The sequence below is a fragment of the Limulus polyphemus genome, unplaced genomic scaffold, assembly GCF_000517525.1.
Source record: "Limulus polyphemus unplaced genomic scaffold, Limulus_polyphemus-2.1.2 Scaffold2160, whole genome shotgun sequence".
NCBI classification, from domain to species: domain Eukaryota; kingdom Metazoa; phylum Arthropoda; class Merostomata; order Xiphosura; family Limulidae; genus Limulus; species Limulus polyphemus.
The window spans coordinates 161611-173703 of record NW_013667770.1 but is presented as its reverse complement, the minus strand read 5'-3'; the positions used below and the strand labels follow the sequence as shown (position 1 = coordinate 173703).

The following is a 12093-nucleotide window of genomic DNA, read 5'->3' as shown; positions in this document are numbered from 1 at the left end:
TTCTGCAATGTGTTGCATATATATAAATATTGGAATGAGGTAAAAATCTGTTTTAAAAATATATGCAGCCATATTTCTTATCGTTATCACTTCTTTTCGGTGTTGCTTTTACACTGATGTGTGTATCTGTCTGTGACGATGTGTACAAGATAGCTCGAAAACGTTTCATCCGATTTTGATCAAATTTGGTACAAAAATGAGAGTCTCCCAAGTACCAATACTTAATTTTTGGTGAATGTATGTAAAGTTACGTTGAAAGTTAACAGCTTTCATTATAATAGAAGCCAGCCAAGATGGCCAAAACTCGAGAACGAATAGAAATATGAGCTTAGCACCTACACTTCCATTTTTGAACTGTTTGGTGTACATTTTCTATATTTGTTACTGCAAAAGTCGAAATAATCGTGGGGCGGGGAATGCGTTATATCTATGTGTTACTACTTATCGTTATTTGGCGTTTATTTTCAACTTAATGAAATCAATGTTCCTTTACAATTATTAGGTTCCTGAAATGTCATTTAATTACTTTTTGATTTTATATATTTCCACAAATATCAGAACTGTACGGCGTGGAATATCGTTCTTCATTCTTTGTTTTTGTTTTTGTCACTGTTTTAACAGTTAATAGGTTTTCATAAGGGACGTCAGATGGCGCTTCTTGATTCAAATCTAGTATTCCTGATCATAAAGATGGCTGGTAACCCAGGCAACGCTAAAGAAGTACTTGTGGGCGTGTAGAAGCGAAGTTTAGCGAAATGGAGAATAATACTGAGTATAGGGTGTTGAGAAATTAGGAACAGCTGCAGTATCAACAGTGGACGTCTTGTTGATGGTAAAAAAACCTCTATCTACAAAGGTAGAAACGTTTCGTAATCTCGATGTTCCAGGTCTAATGTACGTGAGTGTTGGATTTCAACATTTTAGGTTAAGGTACTTCAGAAACTAAAAGCCATCAACAAGGATTTAGAATCTTTTATGAAATTCTATATTTTGAATTCATCTACTTTGACTAACGAAATATGACGTTAAAAAAACAAGAAAACTTAACAGCACAAATAGAAAACAAAATTAAATGTTTAAATTGTTCAAATCAAATGAGTTGAATAGTTGCAATTAAAGCGACGAATCAGTAAAACAAGGCTTAGTTGTAAAATAATATACTAAAATTTAATAAATGTAGTCTTAGACTATTCCATTTAGAGTTTTTCTTCTTTCATGAAGCCTCTTGCTAGTTCGTGAAATAAAGTATTCTATGCAGAATAACGCAATCGTTTCAGGCTATGATGTTGGTATTATCACATGGAAATAGGCTTATCAGATTCGCTTAAAAAATATAGATAATAAAGTAACTGTGTAAAAGACAACTATGTGAATGGCCAGAAGTATTTAGATATTGAAACTTTACTTTGTGTCATTTTCTCAAATTGACCTGTCATTTCTCGTTTTCGTAGCTGTATAGAAACGATAACTAGGTTATGTACGCCTAAATTCCCACTTTGTATTATTCTATTTGAAAAGAGGTGACATGTTAATATATGACAAGATAATTAAAAATTTTTAATTTAAAAAGGACAATAGGGATCGTCTAAAAAGTACAGAAACAAGTTGAATCAAAATGCAAAGATTATATTTTCAAGCCTATAACTAGGGACTCTAAAAAAAATAAACAAACTAGGCTGAAAATAGTGTCTACATCATCTTATCCAGTTATAAATCCCTATTTTGACTCAGGCTGGAAATAGTGTATACATCATCTTATCCAGTTATAAATCCCTATTTTGACTCAGGCTGAAAATAGTGTCTACATCATCTTATCCAGTTATAAATCCCTATTTTGACTCAGGCTGGAAATAGTGTATACATCATCTTATCCAGTTATAAATCCCTATTTTGACTCAGGTTGGAAATAGTGTATACATCATCTTCTCAAGTTATAAATCCCTATTTTGACTCAGGCTGAAAATAGTGTATACATCATCTTCTCAAGTTATAAATCCCTATTTTGACTCAGGCTGGAAATAGTGTATACATCATCTTATCCAGTTATAAATCCTTATTTTGACTCAGGCTGAAAATAGTGTCTACATCATCTTCTCAAGTTATAAATCCCTATTTTGACTCAGGCTGGAAGTAGTGTATACATCATCTTCTCAAGTTATAAATCCCTATTTTGATTCAGGCTGGAAGTAGTGTATACATCATCTTCTCAAGTTATAAATCCCTATTTTGACTCAGGCTGGAAATAATGTATACATCATCTTCTCAAGTTATAATTCCCTATTTTGTCTCAGGCTGGAAATAGTGTATACATCATCTTCTCAAGTTATAAATCCCTATTTTGACTCCATGGCTACAGTACTTATCAATTTTAGTGGAGTCAAAATAGGGATTTGTAGCTTGGGAAAATAATGTATTGTTTATTTTGTTTAGAGTCCATAGTTGTACGCTTGGAAATATAATATTTACATTTTGATTCAACTTAATTCTATACTTTTTTGACGATCCCTATTCTTCTTTTAAAATTAAAAATTTTTAGTTATTTTGTTTCTTATGTTTTATTTTTTATGTCCACTTATGGATTATAAAAATTTTAAGCTAAATACGTGCGTATACATTCAGTTGAATGTTAAACGTATTTCAACAGTTTACTGCTGTATTGGCTTTTTCTCCATCTTAACCATTATTTACTGAACCACGTGGTTTTGTGCTTGAGGTTTCTTGCAAACACGCGTTTAACAAAGTCGAATACAAAGGAAGATGGTCACAACAATATCGTATATATTATGTACTTATAGCCACACGAATCAACTTTCAATGAAAACATAATCAATTTTTTAAATAGGTCATGGACATTCGCAGCGTTTCATATAGTATATCTCTTTAGGTTTTGGTGCAAAATACGCAGCCGATTTTGCTGTAGACTTGTCAACCAAAAATATGAATAATAATAACACTAGAATACGCACTAACAATTTCAACGAAGTACTAAAAGCAGTAGAATAAATCATCACTCCCAAGAGTAGAGAAATCCACTACTGTTAGAAAACACTCTGAAATAGTCGCAGAAAACCACGTAGAGACAAAGTACAACAGCGAACTCCAGAAACAACAAAAAACAGCGACCTTAAGACATTATGAATCCTCAACTTGGCAGTTTCCAATTAATGAGCTGTAAGTTGCACAAATTACTTTCCATTAGTAAAATACCGGATTTTTTTTAGTGACAGAAAATGAAGGACTTAGAGAAATTTTTCAGGGAGAGAAAACGAAAGCTCTTGAATTAATTTTAAACTACCCTATAACATGCTAAATACTGCATTCATTATTATTTTCCAGGTTTCAGTATAATATTCGTAGCCGTTTCTTCTGTAGCGGCGTGTAAAAATATAAACAATAATAATAAGGCTGGAGACACTGTTATAAATATACATGTTGTTTACTCTAATAAAATGAAACGTTTCACACTAGTATATATGGAGTATTTCCGACTAGTATAATGGTGCTTAAATGGCTTCTACATTTCTGCGGTGCTTGAATGGCTTAGAAGAGCTTATGTTGGTAGCGAAGAAGAACTTAGAAAATTTTAAAGGGTGTATATCTCGACTCTCAAGAATATATCCCTACAATCTTCACAGGAGTTTATTTTGTAGTTGTGAGTAGATTTTGGCGCACCATACCTAGCCGTTTTGCTGTAGGCTTCAGCGTTTGAATGTTTTCGAAGAGACACTTGGCCAGTAGCGATGAAAAACAGATAAAATCTCTCCTTTCCTTTCTAGAATCAACATAAAAACTGTCCTATGATCCACACAGGGTTTTTCTAGTAGGTTTGCCCAGGTTTCAATGAAATATTCATAGTCGTTTTTTCTGTAGGCTTGTGAAACAAGAATAATATGGATAACAGTAATATGAAGAACAAATGGATGAATTTTGAATTCTGTCTAACAATCGGAAAATCAGCTTTTTTATCGTTATTATTAATATTTTAGCAACCTTAATCATTGAGATAGAAGTGTTCTTTCAAGAACAAGTCTGTTTTTAAGATAGTTTTTGCTCGTATGTTCTATTAGAATTTTTGTGAAATTCCTGGGTGATCCCTATTATTAAACACTATCGTGGTTCATGATATTGATAAAAATATTCTTCATTATCTGATTGATCGTGTGTGCTTTGGAATATCAGGACTTAATTTTAGGATAATTTGACAGAACATTTTCTGCTGTCATTATAAATGGAATTAAGTTAATAATCAGTGGCGACTCATTAGAGGAGAAAAAAAACGACCCCTGGAAGATTTTGAAAATATAAAATATTTCATTTTTTCATATTAATACCTATATCACGTTTTGATTTGAGCGAAAAAAAAATTAAAAACTTCATTTTTTTTATTTCTAGAAAAACGCTCGAAAATATTCTTCTCCTGCTATAGGTTTACGCCAATCATCAAAGTAACATTTAGTGGTGTTAAACTCTTTTTTTATCTGTACAATTTCCCTATAATTACGAAGGACATAGCCAAAAGGAGCCCAGTCTTCTTATTGGATTTAACAAGGACTTTTAGGCCAGCCTTACAACTAATGGTGTTTTTTTTAAGTTAAGCACAAAACTACACTATGGGCTATCTGTGCTCTGCCCACCACAGGTATCGTTAAGCACAAAACTACACTATAGGCTATCTGTGCTCTGCCCACTACAGGTATAGACACCTGGTTTCTAGCGTTGTAAAACCGCAGACATACCGCTGTGCCACTGGGGAGGACACACACACAGCGAATGGAGCCTTTTTGAATCTAGGTTTAGAGACAACCAAGAAAAATAATCTTAAGAAAAGTTTGTATGTAACATGAAAGCACGCAAGTCTCACAAGGTCGCGGCACGAATTTAATGATCCTATTGTTATTCAGTATTCAGTCTGGGTAACTATATCTTTATGATGAAGTTGGTTTACAGTATCATTTTGATGGGTCTGGTTAACTATATCATTATGATGGAGTTTGTTTACAGTATCATTTTAATAGGTATGTCTAGTTAACTATATCTTTATGATGGACTTGGTTTACTGTATCATTTTGATAGGTCTGGTTAACTATATCATTATGATGGAGTTGGTTTACAGTATCATTTTAATAGGTATGTCTAGTTAACTATATCTTTATGATGGAGTTGGTTTACTGTATCATTTTGATAGGTCTGGTTAACTATATCATTATGATGGAGTTGGTTTACAGTATCATTTTAATAGGTATGTCTGGGTAACTATATCTTTGTGATGGAGTTGGTTTTCTGTATCATTTTGATAGGTCTGGTTAACTATCTTTCCATAGTATGTCTGGGTAGCTATATCTCTGTGATGCAGTTGGTTTACACTATCATTTTGATAGGTCTGGTTAACTATATAATAATGAAGGGAACTCGTTTACGATATCATTGTGAAGAATCGGTATAACTATCTTTTCATATTGCATCTGGTTAACTATTGCGATACACAAAAATTGTTTAGGAGGTGAATAAAACCAAAGTTTATTTTTTATTGTGTTTTAATACAATAAGTGTGGTTGTGTTGTCAGTGAGTGGTCCGTGATTCTTCACTCGGCCAGGATAGACTTTCATGCTTTATAGAGTCATCCTATAAAACTGGGTTTTAGAAAATCGATAGGTGTCGTACTGAATGTTATCATATAAATCCAGTTTTAGTCTGCTTTTCCAATGTATTTCACTATGAAAGACACGTAACAGGCTTGATGTAGGCATTTTTTTAATAATTTGATATCAATGTTCCAATCACACACACACAAAAGTGTAAGCAGAACTACGTTAAAAAGTTATCGCTCTTAAATTCAAAATGATTTCCCCCCTTTTTACATGTTTGATTATGAGTGATTGAATCATTTTATGCAGTTTTTAGCATCAGTACTTTGCGTAGAAAATACTAGCTAACGTAATAAGTTCTTTGTAACTTCAGTAATCACACAGGACATCTCCATGTCCTAGTTTATTCTTGCAGTTTTTTCATGAATAATAGATGCCAGACGACGTTTCCGGATCCGGCTGACTCAGCAAGAATCCCGAAACATCGTCTAGCAGTATTTGGAGACGAGTGAAAAAGGTGTGACAATATTAATGAAAATTCAGCAGACGCATCTTATTTTAACGTATATACGTATATTTAGCAGGTGCGCAAGCAAAAATGTAATAGGGAGGGTCTAAATTAGGGCAGATCGATGTTTCTGATTATCCTGTGTAATATATAAAAACAAGTACTTGTTTATTCGGTATTGTCTGATTTTCTGTCCATAGTGTATAACACACAACGAAATCATCTCTGTAAACTTCTGTTACTTCATTGACTGCCAGACGACGTTTCCGGGTCCGGCTGACTCAGCAAGAATCCCGAAACATCGTCTAGTAAGTCTACTGAAAATTCTTTCTACGGGATGAATATACCATTTAATTAAACCGCTTTAAAATAAAATCATCTGTTTGAATACTTCCTTATTCTGTTTATTTTATTTCATAACGCCATATACCACATTGAACATTTCTTAAATTTTCATTTGAGATTAATGCTAAGTTTAGAAGGAAAACATCCTATCTATTCAGTAGTCATGGCGTAGTATCATTTAAGTTACGTACTAAACTAACATGTAGTGCCTTTCCATTGTAGTGTATTTGATTTACAGCAATAAGGTGTCCGAACTGTTTAATATGTAACATAACGTTGTTTAAAATCTGGATATGGTAGTATATTTAAAGAAGACTAAATATGAAAATGTTAGGAAATTTATAAGTCAGTATTTTGACCTTTAGTTTCGCCTGACCTTTCAAAAAACATCAGCTTTACTATCCACTTGACAAACCCACATCCCATTTTTTTTGCAATTAATAAACCAGTAACCTCTCTCGGTGTATAGAAATAGAACACGCATTTTAAAATACTTTATGTTTTATTCTTTCTAAAACAAAAGCTTTTATTAATCGAGTCAACAAAAGCTTCACTGTCCTCCACCCTCCCCCGAAGCGAGAGGAGCTGAAACCTGGCCTGCTGAAAACTTTCTTCATAATACCCAGTGGCACAGCGGTATGTCTCGTGGTTGGCAGAGTACGGATAGCCCTTTGTGTAGCTTTGTGCTTAACTACAAACAAACATAGTAGTATGTACATAACATTTGCTGTTATGTTAAACTTAAATCGAAGAATTAGTAACTTTCCCACTGTCTATGCTTTCATGATTTTCGAAGTTAGGTTTTGGACTTTTTCCATTTTATTACTTAACGTTCAGCGTATCTCAGCCCCTGTAGGAGGATTTGTGATAAAACTTACTTCTTAAAAGGACATTTTCTTTATATATTTTTTTTCTATCAAAAAATACCGAAATCTTTAGGTTTTTGTGACTTAACTATGTTGTTCCTTTTATATAAAAACAATTGGCATGTTTTAATTCAACCCTCGTCTGTCAATTATTCCGACTAACGATCTAATTTCTTTTTTTTATAGTTTTCTTATGAAACATATGATGTTTTTTTTTTCTATCTTGGATAATTGTGAAAACAGTTCTATTTAATATTTGTTGGTGACTTATATAAATTCTGGATCTATAATTAGTTTAATAGATACTGAGTACACTAGCAGATGTCCTAAGCTCAGTAACTGCTCTTAATTGTAAACCTTACACGCTAGAAACGCTTACTGATAGATGAAACGAGCATTATAGACTTGATATTTTTGTATTTTGAGTGAAAGTTTACAAAAAATTACTGTTACATCAGTTGAAAAGAGGATCAAATGATATCGTGATGCCACATCCTCCAAAAGAAGGTTTTACCTTCTCTTCTTCTGAGCTCTGGCAAATAAATACTTACTTTGAAATATCTTATATTAATATGATGGGCACCGAGAGCATTACTTTCTGTTATAAGTTAACCTACTCAGATGTACCAAGGAATGCCGTTTCTAATCGACCTCACACTCGCGCAGGTCGTATGTGCCAATCAGTACTCAAAGAATACATCACATTCGCGGCTTTACTTTCCAGTCCAGTATTTTGTATTCTTTTACGAAAGTCAATGACATCATTAAGCATTAAAAATTCTACAAAGTCTACAAGTCGATGGGCTATATGTTTGTTACGTTTTTCTTGCTGAAACAGTAGAAAAATAATGAATGCTTGAAGATGTTGTAAAAGTTAAGTTAAAGAACATTTTGTTTTACAATTTCCAATCTTCTAAACCTAATTAAATTGTAAGTATATCGTCTGACAACTGGAATTATTTTCTTTTTCCAACTCAATTTTCCTTAGAATCCTTTTTATTTCTTATCTATATTTATTACGTCCGGAGCTTTCCTTGATGGCATGCCTTCAGATAATTTAACTTTATTCTTGGTTTTTGAATATATTTTTTTCCTGTTCTACGTAAAGATAAGAAATTAGAATCTCCTGCTTGTTTCTATGATGTATGGCTTTGGAACGGCCTGGTGGTTGGGGCACTCAACTTGGGATCTGCGAGTTGCGATTATGGATCCCATCACTGAACGTGTTTGATCTTTTAGCGTGACGGTCAATCCAGTTATTCGTTGGTAAAAAGAGTAGCCCAAGATGTGGCGGTAGGTGATGTTGACTAGCTTCCTTCCCACTAGTTTATCACTTCAATATTAGGAACGGCTAGCGAATATATATCCCTCGAGTAGCTCTGTGTGAACTTCAACAAGCAAAACAAACAGATGCTGACGAGAAACGTAAAACTTCTGAATTGCTCATATTTTATTGAGTGATTGATTATAAAATTGTTAGCCAGTTAGACATTTTTTTATGTACCTTGTTTGAATAGGGTTAACATGAAAATAATATTTAATATAGATTTGAGTCGTCAAAATATTTTGCTCTCGCCTGCTGAACTCAATAAAGAGTAAACGTAACCGAATTTGTCTGTTTTGATTATGATTATATATTTTTGGTGAAAATAATAATAATAAAACTCATGTTTATAGATATTGTAACTCAATAAAATGATAACATATCTATTAAAAAGTAAACACCGCAATCTTAAAGAAGAGAATCAAACACCAACAAGATACCTTAGTTAAGCTATAAGCAATCTTCAGTCATATGACATCTATGTTTCATTCTGTGGATGCATATATATATATATATTCTTAGTAAAACGTAATAAGTTGACGATACCAACGTTTCGATATGCATAATAATTTATTTGTATAAAGTTAAAAGCAAAGAAATAAAAACTCTAGTTTTTATTTTTTGCGTAAAACTTTATACAAATAAATTATTATGCATATCGAAACGTTGGTGTCGTCAGCTTATTATTTTTTATTAAATCTATACAAAAAAAGCTGTGAGTCTAACAAATTTATTCTTGCGTTTAGGTAAACTAGTTGAACCGGACAACAAAACCTTCTCCCAACGATGTTACGGTGTTAAAACTGCAATAAAGTTTTATTTGTTACCAATTCAACTACTCCCTAAACAGTACGATGTTACTTTATCTCAAATTATCTGATATCTTTTTAGTGAAGGACGTTTTTGTAGCTTTCAAATAGACGTAATTTAACACACAAATAATTTCACTATTTACAAACAAAAAGCAACGTTTAATATAGACCATAAAATTTCTTAAACCTATATAGTTATTATGATATGTTAGCCAAATTTTTACTTTATCCAATTATATTTAAAAAATCTTTGTTTTAGGTGTTTCACTAATAAATGATCAAAACACTTGGTGTGGCATCATAATAAGGTTTCAACCATAGTCTGCACAAAAATTGAGGGAAACGATTGAAAATCAAAAAATGGATAACATTTTATGAAAGGGTGATAAAGTGTTAACAAAAATAGTTATTTTGGGGGGGAGATGGACAGAAAGATTCTACAAAAATTTGGATTGTTTTATTTACAGGCAAAACTCTGCAACTTTACAGAAACGAAAACACGAACTTTATTTTCTCATTGGATTTATACTAAATAAATGTCAGAAAATGACAAAATTTGGATTCCAAAACATTTCGGAGCTAAACTTGTTGAAATATAGTTAGAATTAACATATAACATTGACTTTAAAGTTTGTGATTCTAAAAATTTTATAAAGTTCCAAAGACAATAAAGTCAGAGGAAACCCTGTTGCCTAAAACTTTATACAAATAAATTATATATGCATATCGAAATGTGATTCTAAAAATTTTATAAAGTTCCAAAGGCAATAAAGTCAGAGGAAACCCTGTTGCCTAAACCTTTATACAAATAAATTATTATGCATATCGAAATGTGATTCTAAAAATTTTATAAAGTTCCAAAGACAATAAAGTCAGAGGAAACCCTGTTTACCTTTTTTAATTTTGTACATGAAACTATATCGTACACGCAACGCAACTGCATTATTTAACATTTACAAACAAAAATAATTATTCACATATCGGTAACTTGTTGCAACAATAATGTTTACATTGTTTAGACTTTTTATCCCTCACAATTCTGTAGCGTTCTAGATATTCATAAACGTGTTCACAACAATGTTTGGACCCTAGGTGTTGTGTGTGTATGTGTATAAATATATATACACAAACTTTTGTAACCAACCAAAGAAAATTAATAATCGTAACTTACTTTACTTATAGGCGAACTAGTACTTAGCTAAAGTAAAAAAACCTAGTACTACCTCTATGTCATCACTTTCAATATTCCGTTGTGTACTACCTCTATGTCATCACTTGCAATATTCAGTTGTGTATTACCTCTATGTCATCACTTTCAACATCTGGTTGTGTACTACCTCTATGTCATCACTTACAATATTCAGTTGTGTATTACCTCTATGTCATCACTTTCAACATCCGGTTGTGTACTACCTCTATGTCATCACTTACAATATTCAGTTGTGTATTACCTCTATGTCATCACTTTCAACATCTTATTGAAAGTGACTGACATAGAGGTAGTACACAACTGAATATTGAAAGTGATGACATAGAGGTAGTACACAACTTCAGTTGTGTACTACCTCTATGTCAGTCACTTTCAATATCCAGTTGTGTACTACCTCAATGTCATCACTTTCAATATTCAGTTGTGTACTACCTCTATGTCATCACTTTCAATATTCAGTTGTGTTTAACCTTTATGTCAGTCACTTTCAATATCCAGTTGTGTACTACCTCTATGTTAGTCACTTTCAATATTCAGTTGTGTACTACCTCTATGTTAGTCACTTTCAATATTCAGTTGTGTACTACCTGTATGTTAGTCACTTTCAATATTCAGTTGTGTACTACCTCTATGTTAGTCACTTCCAATATTCAGTTGTGTACTACCTCTATGTTAGTCACTTTCAATATTCAGTTGTGTACTACCTCTGTGTTAGTCACTTTCAATATTCAGTTGTGTATAACCTCTATGTTAGTCACTTTCAATATTCAGTTGTGTACTACCTCTATGTCAGTCACTTTCAATTTACAGTTGTGCACTAGATGTATATCGTTCATTTTTGACTAGTTTCTTTAAAGTTAGATTTGTGTAAATATCAATTGTTATATTTCGTTATGCTCTATCTATAGTTAGTATATTTTACCTATTAATGTTACCTAGCTATGTTTTAATTTTATATCAGTCAATTTTATAGCTGTGTTGTAAGAGTTATTCAGGTATTCGTCTTGCTGTATTCTATTTGTATTTCAAGTATTTTACACTTATGATTATACTTTATTTCAGGTATTTTGTAGCTATTATTGTTAAGGTATTTCGAGAATTCATATACCTGTATTCTAAATGTATTCCAATATTCTTATAATTATGTACTAATAGTATTTCAAGTACTCTTACAGATATGATCCAATTATATTTCAAATATTCTTGTAGCTATAATCCAACTGTATTTGAGGAAAGGTTTGTTGTCAGTGTATTTCAGGTATTTTCTACAAGTTGGTTCTAACACTGTTCCAGGATTTCTTTTAGCCATATTCTCACTTTGTTTTAATTGTTTTTTTATTAGTTTATTTAGTACCTTTGGTAATTCTATCAATTTTGTCTTTAGGAGAACTTAATTTAATACTTTTTAGTTTTCTAGTTATGATTGTTTGTTTGTTTGTTTG

At 32.1% G+C, this 12093-nt stretch overlaps 1 protein-coding gene across 1 annotated transcript in view; it reads left to right on the top strand.

The window, feature by feature from the left end:
• The first annotated feature begins 790 nt into the window (after nucleotides 1-790).
• Nucleotides 791-12093, top strand: part of LOC106466126 (potassium/sodium hyperpolarization-activated cyclic nucleotide-gated channel 2-like) — a 131124-nt gene continuing 119821 nt past the window's right edge. Inside the window, exon 1 of the mRNA XM_013926365.2 lies at nucleotides 791-894. Within this exon, the coding sequence (XP_013781819.2) occupies nucleotides 830-894 (65 nt within the window). The 5' untranslated portion in view covers nucleotides 791-829. The remainder of the gene's footprint in view (nucleotides 895-12093) is intronic.